This window comes from Carcharhinus amblyrhynchos, chromosome 12 (assembly GCF_965287045.1).
Source record: "Carcharhinus amblyrhynchos chromosome 12, sCarAmb.v2.hapA, whole genome shotgun sequence".
In the NCBI taxonomy this organism is placed as follows: domain Eukaryota; kingdom Metazoa; phylum Chordata; class Chondrichthyes; order Carcharhiniformes; family Carcharhinidae; genus Carcharhinus; species Carcharhinus amblyrhynchos.
The window spans coordinates 24,517,065-24,534,185 of record NC_137335.1 but is presented as its reverse complement, the minus strand read 5'-3'; the positions used below and the strand labels follow the sequence as shown (position 1 = coordinate 24,534,185).

The following is a 17,121-nucleotide window of genomic DNA, read 5'->3' as shown; positions in this document are numbered from 1 at the left end:
TATTATACCCACAAATCCCTCTAACCTATGCATCCCTGGACACTAAGGCGCAATTTCTTAGCGTGGTCAATCAACATAACCCACACATCTTGGACAGTGGAGGAAACCCACGCAGACACGAGGAGAATGTGCAAACTCCACACAGACAGTGACCCCAGCCGGGAATCGAACTCAGGACCCTGGAGCTGTGAAGCAGCAGTGCTAACCACTGTGCTACCGTGCCGCCCCTTGCTGATGACATCATCATGAATTTCAATTGAATTTATTTGAATCTCATTAACCTGCCTCCTTGCTGTATATTGACATCCCCCTACATTAAGACCGCGTGCGATGTGATGTCACGCTGGTGCGGTTTTCAACAGGCTAGCCTGAGTGTGAAACTGTCATGGGGATTTCCCTGGGGGGGTAAGAGTGAGCACAGCCCTTGGGAGAGAGAGCAATGATCAGGAAGAGACCTGGCAATGTCCTCTGGCATTGCCCCTTGGCATAGGTTGACACTGTCAGGTTGGCTCTAATGGGGGAGGGTGATGATGAGAGGGGAACCTCAAGAGGGAAAAGTGATACTCATTCCTATGTAGTGGTGGCTGGGAGTAGACAGAGGAACATGGGATGTTGACAATGGCTGTTGGTGACGGGGGGAGCGTGGAGAGGGAGGTGGGTGCCAACTCCAACTGTCAGGAGAGGGAGGGTTGGAGCTGATAATTGAGGGGGATGCTGAGAAGTGCCTATCCCAATTGGGTGGAAAGGCAAGCTCCTGAGGCCTCCATGGTGGGCTGGTGGGGGGGCGGGGGGGGGGGGGGGGCGCAGATTTTTATGTGTTCTGGCACCCCAATCTCTGCAGCTCGGTTTTGACAGCTTGCTAATGTCTTGCTCCCTGTATGATGGTTTGAAATGTGCCCCCTTGATTTTTTTTTGGCAGAAACACACAGGTGTTCTCATCAGAAACAACAGTCTGTCATTTTTTTTGTAAGATTCCCCCATTTATGTTCTGAGAAGTCCAAGATTTAACATCTTATCTGACAAATGGTATCTCCAACAGGGCAATGATTCCTTCAGTTTGCAGTGAATGCAAAACACCAGAAGGCAATAGAATACTTTCACTCATTAGCCTAGCTCAGATCAAATAAGCAAGTCCTAAATGTGAAATTGCAGTGTAATAATCCATTGTATCACACAGACTCTAAAGGACATGTATGAAGCAACTGAAAAACTTACTACACCGCGGAATATTGCAGAAAGCCCATCTATTTTTGGAGTCAGTTGTGAAACACCAAGGCCTGGGTTCTCCATCTGGATTCCGACAGTAGTTCTCCTCAAGATGTTTATCTGGAAAACTGAAAGCCCTTATTTTTACTTTTGGCAAAAATAATCTTTGATATTAACCATAACTTTCTGGCTCTTGCCGCCAGTGGGATCTTCCAGTTCCACCGATGGCAACCTCTCATGGTACGTTCCTCAGCAGCAGAGGATGTGGGACACAAAAAAACCCTATAGACATCAGTGGGAGTGGATGATCCCTCCCAATGGCAGGCTACCTCTACCACCAGAAATTATGCCCATTAAATATTGAAGTATCTGTGAGGCTTGCCCCGTGTGATTAGCAAAATGCTATAACCAGAAACATTTTCAAGTGCAACTCAGGGACAACAACTACAACGTAGGGTCTATATAACTATAGTAAAATATCCCAAAGTGCTTCACAAGTGTTATCAGAAAGGAATTGACACTGGGCTACAAGGAGATATAGTACTGGCCCATGTCACTTGCTGTTCCTGGAAACATTACCAATAGGGAGTGGATATTGATTAGCAAACAACAGTGGATTTATGATTATTTTAAAATCATCACAAATTCCTGGTTTCATGACAGGTACAATGTGAGTAGTCCAGTCAATCTTTATAACTGGCTCTAATACACCAGTGTTAACAAGTTGTGCTAATTCTTTAACCTTGGGATGAATGGCCAATGGCACCACTCTTGCTTTGAGATTTTCTGATTGACTATTAAGTTTTATCTTGAGTTTCACTTAACTCCCTCCATTGAGCCAAGTGTTTCTTGGAATACACTCTTGTGTTTATCCAGAAGGTGCTGTAGCCTGTTTTGGCATCAACCAATCTGTGACAGCACTCTAGTTAAGCTTTATCTTCTCCTACCAAGATCTCTAAAATAGACCTGGAAGATTACCATGGGCCACATGGAGAGGCAATTCCACTGTTGGTCAATCAACACTACGTTGACCAGGATATAACCATTTAAAAGCACGATCTCCTCCATGTATATCCTTAAAATCACATCAGTTGGTTTTAAAGGAAGATTCTTCTGCTTTTGGTGGTCAGTAATCTTGGGACTTAAAGATGCAGCAGCACCTGTATAAACCTCCATCCCAATATGTTGTCCACTTAACTTTGGAATCACCAGGATTTTTGATCCACCCTGTATGTACAAGATGTTCAGTTGGAGCTCTTCATCATATTTCTGAACATTCTCTTCTTCGCAGTCATAATCTGTTTCTTTCATGCTGTAAATTATTTTTGTAGAATGCTACTTTCTCTCCTTGAATGTACCCAGATTATTCGTCTGAGTATTCTTCTGAAGGGAAACTGATATAACCTAACAAGCTTTTGCGATTTGACTCATTTTGCCACAATTCTTGCATTGATTATCATTACTCCAGCATTCATTCATTGAATGGTCAATTTTGGCACATCTGTGATATGCTTGCTATTGTCTTATGGGCAGTTGCCAAGTTGTGCATCTTCATTCTTGCACAAAGTTATGAAACCGCTTTACCTGCTTGTTCCATTGACACTATGATTTCTACCGCTGTTTTTATCATAGAATTCCTAAGTTGCAAAAGGAGACCATTAGGCCCTCAAATCTGTACCGACTCTCTGACGGAGTATCTTACCCAGGCCATCTCCCCTTCCCTAACCCCAAAATCCCACATATTTACCATGGCTAATCCACTTAACTTTGGACTGTGAGAGGAAGCCAGAGCACCCAGAGGAAACCCATGCAAACATGGGGAGAACGTGCAAACTCCACAAAGTCACCCAAGGCTGGAATTGAACCCAAATTCCTGGAACTGCGAGGCAGCAGTGCTAACCACTGTGCTACCTTTGGATAGCCTCATTTTGTAGATGACAAATTAAACAATCTCGAAGACAATCTTCTAATGAATCGCTAAACTCACAATGTTATGTTAGCCTTTTTAAGTTTACAACAAGCAATGCTTTCGCCTTCCCCTTGACTCCTTCAAAGAAATTTGAACAGTTCCATAATGATCAATGGCTTTGGAGAATAAAGCTTTTCAAGGATCTTTGTTAAGTTATTGTAAGGTTTGATTCCTGTCTTTGTTGGATAAACCAAGCTTTGGAGGAAATGATAAGTTTTACATCCGATTGTACTACAATAAACTGGTATGAACACCTTGTTTGTAATTTTATTCGCTTGTACGAAGTACTGAAACCGCTCTACATAAGAACTCCATGATTCATTTTCCCATTGAGAGAGCCCTAATTGACACACCCTTTCTCTTGCAGGCTAGCGACTTGACACTGCTCAATATATAATTTTTTACTGTCTTCCCAGTTCTCTCCTTTATAATCTGGAAGCCATTGACTTGATTTTTTTTTAATTTCTTCAATTGTACAGCAAAGCATTCATTCTTTTCAAGTCTGCTAAATGCTGCTTGGAATCTTACTATTCTCTGGTTGGAAAAACGCCTCTATGAAAAACAACACGGAGAACTATTTTCTTACTTGAGTCTTCCTGCATTGGCACTTTAATCTTTAATCCTGTTGTTGTTTTTCCCTAGTGTGAGAACCCACAATTTTTTTCTACCTTAGGATCCTTTCTTGATGTTCTCAATGAAACAAAATTCTGTTTGTCACCAATTTTCTTTCTGTGGTGTCCTAACTAGACCAGGGATTGTGGGTTTTAACCAAAAGAAAAGAATGTGGTTTGTACACATGGATTCAAAGAAACACACAACAGGTTTTATTGAAGAGCTTCTCTCTTCTGCATCAGAATACAATACTATGGGCAGTATTTTACCATTTTTTGTCTAACGCTGGGCAGAATTGTAACTGGGAAAGTTTCAAATTGACTTTTAAGCCTGTTTTTAGTCCCTCCGCCATATGCACTTTGCCTACAAAATTTTCAGTGAGTCTGATACTCGCTGCAGAAGCCTGTGGATGGGGCTTAACTCACCCAAAACCCTATAGCTACAATCGGAGCCTCCAACTGCACATGCGCAAAACAAACTAAAATAATGCTGCTCACTGCCACATCCCTCCTGGCTCGGATAATGCTTCTCCCTGGCCCCCACGGACATTGGACCCCCCTCAACATTACTGATCCCCTTAGCCCCCACCACCCAGACATATCAAGCCCCCTCTACTCACCACCCCCCCAATTGATTGCAGGCAGAGTGGCAACGGCCCCCTCCCCCCAGCAATTGCTGGTAGAGTGGCAGGGGCTCCCCTCCCCCCACCCATTGCAGGCAGAGTGGCAGCACATCCCCCTCCCCTCCACCCCGGACCCACCTGCACAAGGCCCCCAACTCCCCCAGACTCCAATTGCTTATGACACCTCCCACTCTTTCCCCTGCCCCAATCATCATAGAGGCACAGATCCCCCACCCACCCCATCAGCACACCTGCAAATGCTAACTTGCCTTCTCCTTAATGCTAACAAACAAACTGCATTTAATTTGCTGGGATACTCTCCCAAACTGCCTGCAGCTAATCTGCCCTAATAAGGGGCAGCTCCGTAAAAGCCCCAAGGATGGACAGGCAGTGCAGGGAAAAATGGCAAAGAAATCAGTGCCCAGATTCACTGAGATTGACCTCAGCAGATTGCTGGACGCTGTGGAGGCAAGGCGAGGCACCCTCTTCCCTCCCAGCAGGAGGCTGACCCAGGGGAAATGATGACAAAGCGGCCTGGGAAACAGTTGCCACCTCAGTCAGTGCCAATGGCACTAGTTCCCTGAACAGTTGAAGCAGTGTTGCAAAAAAGTCAATTACATCATCCAGGCAGCAAGGGTGAGTGCTTAACCCCATCTAGCATTTTCCCCTAAATCACTCCCAGATCTCTCCACCCCCAGCATTCTGCATGCTTCCAGCCCCTGACCCCTAAGCACTTGCTTCCACCCCCCCCCCACCCCCCACCCCACCCCCGCCACGATACTCTGCAGGAGTCATGCCATCATTTCTTTCACGGCTCCTTCTGCTCCCACAGGAGAAGACTGCCCATAATACTCACTAGAGGGTGAAGACAGGGAGTAGTGACCCCGACCTGTGGCTCCTCATCCCTCTTTGAAGAGCTGGTGCTGGAGCTGTCCAGAGAAGGGGTCATCTGAGCTGTCAGCAACAGCATGGTTGGGCTGGAGTCGAGAAGTGAGCATCTGTCAATCCTCCATGCAATTTAAGGCAATTACTTGAGGGCATGAGTTTAAGATACAAGGGGCAAGGTTTAAAGATATATGAGGCATTTTTATTTACTCAGAGGGTGGTAGGTGCCTAGAACTCGCTGCCGGGGAAGGTTGTGGAAGCAGATATGAGAGTGACTTTTAAGAGGAATCTTGTCAGATATATGAATGGGATGGAAATATAGACATATGGTCCCTGGAAGGGTAGGGGGTTACAATTCAGATTGGCAGCACAGTCACTGCAGGCTTGGAGGGCCGAAGGGCCTGTTCCTGTGATGTAATCTTCTTTGTGCTTTGTTCTATGTTCAATGTAGAAATGTCAATCAACTTTCTGGCATTCCAGATTCTTCTTCCTTTCTTGCACTTAACCTTGTGTCCTGTGTTGCAGGAGGCGATCCAGACACACCTGGGCCATCTGGAATCGAGGCCCCTACTGCGGCTCCCGCCCACCCTGAGACTGACAGCTCCAAAGACTCTTCTGAGGAAGCGGGTAAAGGAGCCTCTGAATGTGGCACCTTTTTGGCATCAGCTTCCACCTCACAACTCACCATCTCAAATACTGTCACATCGGTTGATCCAATTATTGATGAGGCTTCTGGGTCACTCTGGTGAGCATGATGTATCTGATCATATGCATTGTGTGGAGGAGGGAATGGCATGCGGGGGCCTGCTGGAGTCAAGGAGCTGGCCCCAGGCTTCATACTGGGCCCCCTTCATCACTTCTCTCTCAGCTGCTGGAGATGCAGCAACAAAGCCAGGAAATGCAGGAGAGGCTGATGGTTTCACGAGACCAACAGTGAGGCTGTTGGGAGGAATCCCAAAGCTTTCAGGCAGACAAGTTATTGCCTTCTTGTGAGGTTCCCAGGCCAGCACTGCAAGGGTGGCGTCCACGGTGATAAGCCTGGGGCAGGATTGCTCACCATGAGTTGCAGGTTCAAACGATGATTAAGTCACAGCAGGCCATGCCAGAGTCCCAGAGGGCCAAGACCCAGTCACAGCAGGCCACAGCTGAGGGCCTCAATGGGCTTCTCGAGATTCTGCGGCCCAGAGCAGACGCAGCACGGTTTCATTAAAGGGAAGTCGTGTCTGACAAATTTACTGGAGTTCTATGAGGATGTGTCTAGGGCAGTGGACAGAGGAGAGCCGGTGGATGTGGTCTTTCTAGATTTTCAGAAAGCGTTTGACAAAGTGCCTCACAAGAGGTTATTGCAGAAGGTCGAGGGACATGGAGTTGGGGGTAAGGTGTTAGCGTGGATAGAAGATTGGTTGTCAAATAGGAGGCAGAGAGTGGGGGTCAACGGGTGCTATTCGGATTGGCGGATGGTGACTAGTGGAGTGCCCCAGGGGTCGGTGCTGGGGCCTCAGCTTTTTACCATTTATATAGATGATCTGGAGGAGGGAACCGTGTGTAGAGTGTCGAAATTTGCTGATGACACCAAGATTGGGGGAACGGCAAATTGTGCGGAGGGTGTGGAGAGTCTGCAGAAGGATCTAGATAGGCTGGGCGAATGGGCCAGGAAATGGCAAATGGAATTTAATGTTGGCAAGTGTGAGGTGGTCCACTTTGGTAGGAAAAATGGTAGGAAGGACTATTACTTACGAGGCGAAAAACTGCAGCAGGCGACGGTGCAGAGGGACCTCGGGGTCCTTGTGCATGAGTCGCAAAAACCCAGCTTGCAGGTGCAGCAGGTGGTCAGGAAGGCGAATGGGATGCTGGCCTTCATAGCAAAGGGGATTGAATATAAAAGTAGGGAGGTCTTGCTGCAGCTGTATAGGGCATTGGTGAGGCCGCAGCTGGAGTACTGTGTGAAGTTTTGGGCGCCGCACCTGCGCAAGGATATTTTGGCCTTGGAGGGAGTGCAGAGGAGGTTTACTAGGCTGATACCGGAGTTGAGGGGGTTGAGCTATGAGGAGAGGCTGAATAAACTGGGCTTGTACTCGTTAGAGTTTAGAAGAATGAGAGGAGATCTCATTGAGACGTATAAGATGATGAATGGGATGGATAGGATAGAGGTGGAAAGACTCTTCCCGCTCAAAAAAGACAATAGGACTAGGGGGCACAGCCTCAAGATAAAAGGGGGGCGGTTTAGAACAGAGTTGAGGAGGAACTTCTTCACTCAAAGGGTGGTGACTCTCTGGAATTCTCTGCCCGTTGAAGTGGTGGAGGCTGCCTCGCTAAATATTTTTAAGACACGGGTTGATGGGTTTTTGATGGGAGAGGGGATTAAGGGTTATGGGGAGAGGGCGGGAAAGTGGAACTGAGCAGCGACAGATCAGCCATGATCTTATTGAATGGCGGGGCAGGCTCGAAGGGCTGGATGGCCTACTCCTGCTCCTATTTCTTATGTTCTTATGTTCTAGGGCTGAGACCCAGCGGGACAGTGCTGAGACACAGTGGGCTATGGCTGCAACCCTTGAGAACGTGACCCAGTCCATGGCTGAGGGGCTGCAGTGTGGCCCAGTCTCAGAAGGCACTTACTGCCACCATTGACAAGTGGCCCCCAACCTGGTGGCCATCGCAGAGGGCTCGACCATCATGGATAAAAAGCAGGTGGTCCTCCAGGTCTGCCAGGGCCAGGAGATGCGGAAGCTTCTGGAGCTCACTGCAGAGCCACCGCCGTCCCATGGAGTGACCCAGGGGTCCACAGTAATCCCAAGGGAGGAGGAAGGGCCTGAGCCCATTCCCAGCCCTTCCAGAAAGGAGACTGCGGCTGTGGCTACATTTTCTGACTCCCCCCTTCTTGACACTGGTGCATCTCAGGGGCAGCAGGATGAAGAAGGTGTCATGGATACATTGCAGACACCTGGAAGCCGGCAGGGCCCTCAAGGTCTAGGCCCTCCAGAGAACGCCCACTAAGCACATCACATGCCTCAAGGCGAGAGAGGCAGCTCCGATGTACATTCTGGGGAGACACCAAAACATAGTGGTAGGCCACATAAGGTTAGGAAGTTGTAGTTGCACAAAGATGGCATGGGTGATGGGCTGCACTAGTTACATAGATTTTTAAGCAATTTACCATTTTCTGTTCACAAGTTTTATGTTAGCCCTTATTATTTAGACTCTTTTATTATAAACAATACATGTTTTTTCACCACCCACCTGTGAGTAATTTGTCTCAGATTTGCCTCGAACAGGGATGCTGTTACCCAGATGGTCACCAGAGGGATGCTTCATGTTGATGTCAACTGGGGAGGCCCCTCAAAGCTGTGTCACTGAGATAATGAACCATTCGTTCCCCAGAACACACAAGCTATTCCCTCCCCTCCTCCAGCCCACCCACCCCAAGGCCCTTTATGGGGGGTCACTGATCCCTCACCCACTACACAGATGTGGGATAGGTGCCAGCATGCATGCAGAGCTGAAGTAGGAATCAGACTAGTTTGCACCATCATTATAATGGTGCTTAATGAGTCATCATCACCCTCCTGCCTGCCAAAGAAACTTGCTAACACAGTGTACCTAGGCCCACCACTTTAGTGTGACAATGGACTTTAGTTGGACTTGGGGGGAGTTGAGGGGGAATGTTGGTGGGAATGGAACCCACATGCAGAAACACGGGCCCCTAGTAAGTGAAACGCCTGATGGTTAGGGTCTTCCTCGACCCCCCACCTCCCCTCACATGCTTGATTCTTGCTGCCAGTCCCCCAGAGCTGGGTGGTGTTGCTCAGTCTGGTTCTCCTGCCCCTCGTCCTCCTCCTGCTGTGCAGCCTCCTCCCCAACGACGTCCAGCTGATCAGCCTCCATGTCCTCCCTCTTTTCCAAAAGGTCATCTCTCTGCTGTGCCAGATTGTGAAGGGCACAGCCTATTACCACAATGTGGGAAGAAGTCAGGGGGCTGTATTGTAGGGCCTCACCAGAGTAGCCCAGGCACCTGAAATGCATTTTGAGGAGCCCTATGCCCCTCTCCACTGTAGAGTGGGTGGTAATGTGGGCCTCATTATACGGGGTCTCCACCTCAGCTTCAGGCCTTCGCTCAGCCATCATCAGCCAAGACCGAAGCAAGTACCCTATGTCCCCCATGAGCCATCCCTGCACCCTCGGCTCCTTCTCCAATGTCTCCGGTGTGTCTGAATTACTCAGAATAAAACTGTCATGCATGCTGCCTGGGTGTGATGCGGATGTGCAGATGTTCATCTTGTGGTCACAAACTAATTGCACATTTAGGGAGCGGAATCCCTTTGTATTGATGAGTCATTGTGGATTCCTGACCAAAGTCTTGAGGGTGACATGGGTGCAGTCTACAGCCCCCTGCACAGTACACATCCCTGCAATGTCATGAATCCTGCAGCCCAGGATTATTGCTGGGCCTGTTCAAAGTGAAATTTGATATACTGGCCAGCCCGGGCATACAGGGCATCCATGTTATCCTTAACACAGGTGTGGACAGCTGACTGGGAAATGCCACATACATCCCTGCTGAGGATCTGGAAGGAGCCAATGGCATAAAAGTTTAAAGCAGCCATCGATTTGACAGCTACTGAGAGTGGTGCCCCCACCAGCCCACTCCCCATCCCGAGGTGACAGGTCCTCCAACAAGTGGCATCGATGTTGCACTATCTCCTTTCAGAGGTGGAGCTATTGGCAGCACACGGTGTCCAATATTTATTCAAATGACACTCCTGTGCAGAACTGCTGGGATCTCTGCTCCCTCCTCCTGGACCGCCTCCTTCTTTGGGTGAATAGTGGCCATTTCCTGCATTCGGTGGCCATCTCCCTCTACTCCTGTGAGTGGTAAGGCTTGGGCCTCCTCTGCCTGCAATTTTTCCTCCTCCTCCTCCTCCTCAGCTCCAGCAGCAACCAAAAGAACAGCAAGATCAATCGGTTGCATCACAAAAGCCATCTCATCACTCTGAACAAGGGGTGGGATTTGGAGAAGGGGAGAGACACATGGAGAGGTTAAGGAACTCTGCTTGCCCCTAGCCCAGCAACACACACTGACCATACTGCCCATCCTGCCCTCCCTCCCACACATAACCCCCAGTAACACAGCCCCCTATTTCCCACCCACATGCCCCTCAGCAACACAGCCCCCTATTCCCCACCCACATGCCCCTCAGCAACACTGACTCCCTATTCCCCACCCACAGGCCCTCCAGCAACACAGCACCCTCCCCCCCATCCTCCACAAACACAGCCCCTACCCATCCTCCCCCAGTAACTTAGACCCAGAACTCATGCAGTAGTGAGCACAGACATTGCTCCTTGAAAAATCCTGAAGCTGCAGCAGTGCCACTTCAAAGGGCTTCCAATACATCCCCCAGCTGGAAGAATGCTGCAGGCACTAGGACCCAGTAGCAAACACAAGACCTGAGGTCGGTGCTGAGACCCAGATCCGTGCTGCAAATTGGAGGTTGGACACTGTGATCAGCAACAGCCCCCACAACGCACCCCCCCCCCCACACACACACACACACACACACACTCACAGACCCTTCCCAACCTGAAATACCACATGGCCACCATGAACGGGCTCTCCATGAACAGCACGGAGATGTCCGACAGTAGACACTTACTCCTCACTAACCCTTGCTGATGGAGCACCAGAATTGGACTTCTATGGAGCATGTCTGTTCCAGACTGATCCAGATTGGATGAACGCAGGGTGGTAAAGGCAGATGTACTGGTAAAGTGGGGTGTGCAGCTCGTTAGGTGGATTAAAATAGATGCAGAATTATTTAAATTGATGCTGTACCCATTTTGGGCAGGTTCCTGATCGTGCTGATGTTTTGGCCTTGGTAAAGTAAGACCTGGAGCGAAAACGGTCGTAGATCGTATTACTCACCTCACACTCAAACTGTACCAAATTTTTGCGCCCGTTTTCGGGCGCAATGTGATGATAAAATACCACCCTGTAAGTAAAATACTAGCTTGAACACAGCCAAATGACATCACCATTAAATCTTGGTTTGCTTTTGATGTTGGTTGCTTTTAAAGCAACCGGCATCCTTTTAAAAACATTTCACAATACATAGAAACATACATAGAAAATAGAAACAGGAGGCCATTTGGCCCCTCAGGTCTGCTCCGCAATTCATTATGATCATGGCTGATCACCAAAGTCATTATCCTGATCCCACCTTCAGCCCATATCAATTGATCCCTTTAGCCCCAAGAGCAATATCTAATTCCTTCTTGAAATCACACAACATTTTGGCCTCAACTTCTTTCTGTGGTAGTGAATTGCAGTTTTACAACTCTCTGGGTGAAGAAATTTCTCCTTACCTCAGTTCTAAAAGATTTACCCTTTATTCTCAAACTATGACCCTTGGTTCTGGATTCCCCCGTCAAGTGGAACATTCTTTCTAAATCTACCCTGCCTATATCCTGTTGGAATTTGTTAAGTTTCTATGAAAACCCCTCTCATTCTTTTAAACTCTAATGAATATAATCCTGACTGATTTATTGCGTCTTCATATGATAGTCCTGCCATCTCAGGAATCAGCCTGGTAAACCTTTACTGCACTCCTTCAATAACAAAGACATCCTTCCACAGTTAAAGACACCAAAATTGCACACAGTACACCAGGTGTGGCCTCACTAACACCCTATACATTTCTACATTTATCCATTCAAAAGTCTGATGGCAGCAGGAAAGTAGCTATTTTTGAGTCGGTTTTTATGTGATCTCTTGTATTTTTTTTCTGATGGAAAAAGGTGGAAGACAGTATGTCCGGGATGTGTGGGGTCCTTGATTATGCTGGCTGCTTTTCCAAGGCAGCAGGAAGTGTAGACAGTGTCAATGCATGGGAGGCTGGTTTGAGTGATGGATTCACGACCCTTTGTAGTTTCTTATGGTCTTGAACAGAGCAGGAGCCATACCAAGCTGTGATACAATCAGAAAGAATTCTTTCTATGGTGCATCTGTAGAAGTTGGTGAGACAAGTTTGTAGTGGACAAGCCAAATTTCCTTAGTCCCCTGGGAAAGTAGAGGTGTTGATGAGCTTTCTTAACTTTCTTAACTGCATGGAGGGACCAGGACAGGTTATTGGTGATCTGGACACCTAAAAACTTGATCCTCTTAACAATTTCTATTTCGTCCCCATTGATGTAGACAGGGGCATGCCCTCCACTATGCTTCCTGAAGTCTATGACTATCTCTTTCGTTTTGTTGTCATTGAGGGAGGGAATATTGTCATCCCAAAGGTTCACTAGATTCTCTATCTCACTCCTGTAATGTCTGTCATCATTGTTTGAGATCCAATCCACAACAATGGGTCTTCAGCAAGCTTAAAAATCGAGTTGGAGGGGAATTTGGCCATACAGTCAAAGGTGTATAAGGAGCATAGTAGGAGGCTGAGGATATAGTCTTGCGGCACTCCAATGTTGAGTTTGATTGTGGAGGAGGTGTTGTTGTCTACACTTACTGACTTGTGATCTGTGGGTTAGGAAGTTGAGGACCAAGTTGCAGAAGGAGGAGCCGAGCCCCAGGTCATGAGGTTTGGAAATGAGTCTCGTAGGAATAACAGTGTTGAAAGCTGAGCTGTAGTTTATGAATAAGAGTCTGATATAGGTGTCTTTGTTATCTAGGTATTCCGGGGTTGAGTGTAGGCCCAGGGCAATGGCGTCTGCTATGGACCTATTGCGGCAAACTGTAGTGGATCCAGGCAATCTGGGAGGCTAAAATTGATTCATGCCATGACTAGCTTTTCGAAGCACTTTATAATGTCAGAGCCAAAGGACAATAGTCATTAAGGCACGCCGCCTGGCTTCTGTTTGGTACCAGGATGATAGTTGTCTTCTTGAAGCAGGTAGGGATCTCAGATTGGTGTTAAGAGAGGTTGAAGCTGGTTTGCGCATGACCTGAGTGCTAGTCCGGATAGCCCATCTGGGCTAGTTGTTTCCCGTGGTTTGACTTTTGAGAAGGCTGCTCTGACATTGGCAATGGTGACCTCAGATACAGGTTCATCCGAGGCTTCTGAGGTGGAGTGCACGCTCTCGCTGACCTCTTGCTCAAAACGGGCATTGAATGCATCGAGCTCAATGCGGAAGGGTGCATTGGAGCTGGTGATTTTATCTGCCTTCACTTTGTATTCTGTAATGTCTTGTAGACGTTCCCATAGTCGGTGGGAGTCCGTGTGGCTAGCCTGGGATTCTAGCTTACCATATTCTTCAATCCCTCCTCTCTCAAGTATTGACAGTGCCAGATGTTACATGTGCCTAGTGTCATAGTTCATATGTTTTAGAGTTAATATTTTTGGTTTTAGAAATCAGCTATTAAATGTTCAATGGGGATAATAAACTGGTAAAAATCTAGAAACTGCCAAACCACAAAGATTTAAGATAATTGCAATTCAAAAGGTAACTTGTGTTTACTGGATAAAGTTAGAGGAAAAGGGTGAAAATCATAAAACTGCACATCTTACTTAACTAAAGAACTGGAGACTTGCACCAGAATTCTACTGTCCCACCCGCCACAGAATTGGAGCGGCCAAGGGTGGACAATAGAAATCTCCATTGACCTTGGGTGGAAATTTCTGGTCTTGCTTGAGTGAGGCTGTAAAATCCTGCCCTTGATGTCTACAGTTATTCCAGTAAAAGTAGATCTTTTTTGTGTGGTTTCCCAGAAATAAGGAACACTTTGAAATTAAAAGATAATTAATTTGATTTTCCACCTGTGGCAGGCTATATGCATCACATTGCCATGTAGATGGGTGAAGCTTAGGGAGGTTCTTTGTTCTGTATTTATCTTTGTGAATTCAGTAAGGGCATAGCCAGCAGGCAGTACTGGCTAATGTTTGGAAAAGCAGGTAAGAGACTGTGCCAGCTTTGGGTCTTATGTAACTTGTAACTTCTTGGAAGTTGAGAGATAGATAGAGACTTACGTCTGAAGTAGAGTAAATAAATGTTAGATAATAAAATGTTAGAGTAAATAAATGTTAGATAATCTACCAACATAGAAAAAAAATAAACTAGCTGCTCATTTTCCAGCATATGGTCCATAGCCTTGCAAGTTACAGCCCTTCAGATGCAGATTTAGGTACCTTTAAATTAGATCAGCATTTTAGCATCAACCACCAACCTAGGCAGTGAATTCGAGATGCCTACTATCCTCTGGGTGAAAAAGCTTTTCTCATATCCCCTTTAATCATTCTACCAATCACCTTAAATCTATGCCCCCTGGTAATTGACCACTCAGTTAGAAGAAACAAGTCTTTCCTGTCTCCCTGACTAGCCCCTCATAATTTTGTTCACCTCAATTAGATCATCCCTTAGCCTGTTCTGTTCTAAGGAAAACAGCTCTCGAGCCTATCCAATCTCTCCTTGTAGCTGCAATTTTCAAGCTCTGGTATAATTCTTGTAAACCTCCTCTGCACCTCTGCACTCTTTCCAGATCTATATCCATCACAGAGGCTTCTATTGAGAGCTGGTATATTCAGTAAAAGACAAAGTTGGAAAGCGGAAAAACTAGTGCTTTGTTGGAAACTAAAGGAAGATATTTACAGTAATCATTTCAATGAAAAGGCTGTTAGCCTTGTTGCAGTTAGAGTTCTGGAGGTCAGTAAAAAATTGGAGGATCATTTAGCCAAAAGCTAATGGATGAACCCCCATGAAATCTCACTGAATAACTGGATAACTGCAAAGAAATCAGAGTGGATTTCAGAGAGTGGTGATATACCTTTTAAATTAGTTCTAGGAACAATGAATTACTGAGATAATGGACGAAATCTGCCCATAATTTATCAGAGTTTGTTTCAGTGAGAGAATCGGTGGGTAGCTCAGCAGCCGCTCAGCTGAGTTTTCTCTCCAGATTCTCTGGCACTCTGTCTAGAGAATCTAGGCTTGTGGTTTGCGCCATCACACTGGCAGGACAGGTCCTGACAGAGTCGACAACTTTGGCTAAACAAAAGATTGGGATGCCATCTCTAAAAGTGCTCCGATCTGCATTTTAATGAAACTCTCCCAACACCTCACGCCAGGAGGATCCATCCTTGCACAAGCATCAGAGTACTCCAAACCTCCCCCACCCCCACAGGGGGATCTTGCCTGTAAGCATAGGGTAACTCCCTGCAAACAAGCATCAGGGCCATCGGAGCACCAGTGCACCCCCACAACACTGGTGTAATCCCCCAACAAGCATCTGGGCAGTCCCTGCCCCCTGCCCCCACACAACACACACATATCGGGAGAACCCCCACAATGGGCCTCCCCTGAGAGCCTGCCCTCACAAGGCCCCTGGCACAGCCAGGTTAGCACTGCCAGGGTGCATGGGACAGTGTCAGGGCATTATCAGGCACATCCCTCTCCCCCAGGAGCTATACTATACTTTGCACCCTGGCAGGTTCCCCTCAACAGCTTTTCATTTTGCTAAAGGAGGGAATTCCCTACTGGAGGCGGGGTGGGGGGCGGGATACATTAAAATATATTTAAAAGAGCTTCTTGAGCACACCTCCTCCGCCTCCTGAGATCTCACCAACAACATTTTCAATGAATATCGACAGTGAATTATTTGCTCGTTCTCCTACTTACGTCTTTGAGGTATATTCATGAAGGTGAGGTGTTTGTGAATCCCAGCGCTGACAAATGACACCATCCTCTGTTTGGGAAATTTTCCCACGATAATTCTCACCACTGCAGAATATGCAGTCTTCTGGAAATCAAAATGTTAAGGTTACAAATGTAATAGAACAACGAAAAAGCACAATTGTGCAAAAACAGAATTCAATTAGATCATGAAAGATTTGCATCTCAACTCAATTTACCTGGCTTTGTTCCATATTCCATACCTAACAAAATCAGTTAATCACAGTTTTGAATATTTCAATTAACCCAGTGTCCACAGCTATTTAGTGGAAGAGTTCCAGATTTTCTGAAACCTGAAGTCCAGCCAAGAAAGGCCTAGCTCTAATTTTAAGGTTGTATTAGCTTGTTCTGCTTAATAAACCTTAACTCTAACCCTAGTCATTATTTTATAGAAACATGGGTCAGGTCCAACACAATAAGTCAATGCAATGAATTTGCTTATTATAGGAGGGGGGTTTAAACAGTTGTGATTTCTCCTATCAGCCATCTATAAACAGAAAGGTGTTTTTGATTTTGATTTCCCTTTTATAAGTTGTGCAATATTTCCCAAACCTTCAGTTTTAATGCATTCTATTAATAACCCACAGTAAATTTGAGATAGGGTAAACTCAGAGGGTTAGTTTATACACTCAAACACGGGAGGAGGGAACAAATGTAGCCTTGCTTTTACTCATAAAATAAAAGAGGTGGATAGAGAAGAAAAGGTTAATGGGACAAAGATCACAAAGAAAAGAATTACTAATTCACATATGTTCAGAGTCCAGAATCAAATTCCAATGGTGTATTTCTTCACAGAGGTCAGCAAGGTGAACTGATGCTGGATAACTCACTTTCCCGTGATGAAACAGGTCCAATGAGATGAGTTAGTTTTGTAAATGATGGTACAGAAGTTCAGAAGTTCCAACAGAAACAGCATAGATAGGGCCAGCCATTCAAACCTGGACAGAGCCCCTTTTCTGTGCTGCAGTTTGATAGATGATTAGGTGCAACTCCATTAGGTAGTATTACAGGTTCTTCCAGCTGGGGGTGTAAATCCTTCGTCTGCATCCTTGAGGTTGATAATGTTCCGACCATTAAGTCTTAACAGGAGGTTGCAGGGTCCTTTGTCCTAGTAGTTGAATCATCTCTGGTTGGCTCAGCCTGGCTTATGAAATATAGATACCCTTTG

At 46.5% G+C, this 17,121-nt stretch overlaps 1 protein-coding gene across 1 annotated transcript in view; it reads right to left on the bottom strand.

Moving 5' to 3' along the window:
* The window catches only part of LOC145350856 (plasminogen-like), a 107,188-nt gene that overhangs the window by 64,910 nt on the left and 25,157 nt on the right, over window positions 1–17,121 (bottom strand). The window contains exons 6-7 of the mRNA XM_080200231.1: window positions 15,900–16,020; window positions 1,216–1,334 (exon numbers count right to left, since the gene is read on the bottom strand). Coding sequence (XP_080056357.1) covers window positions 1,216–1,334; window positions 15,900–16,020 — 240 coding nt within the window. The remainder of the gene's footprint in view (window positions 1–1,215; window positions 1,335–15,899; window positions 16,021–17,121) is intronic.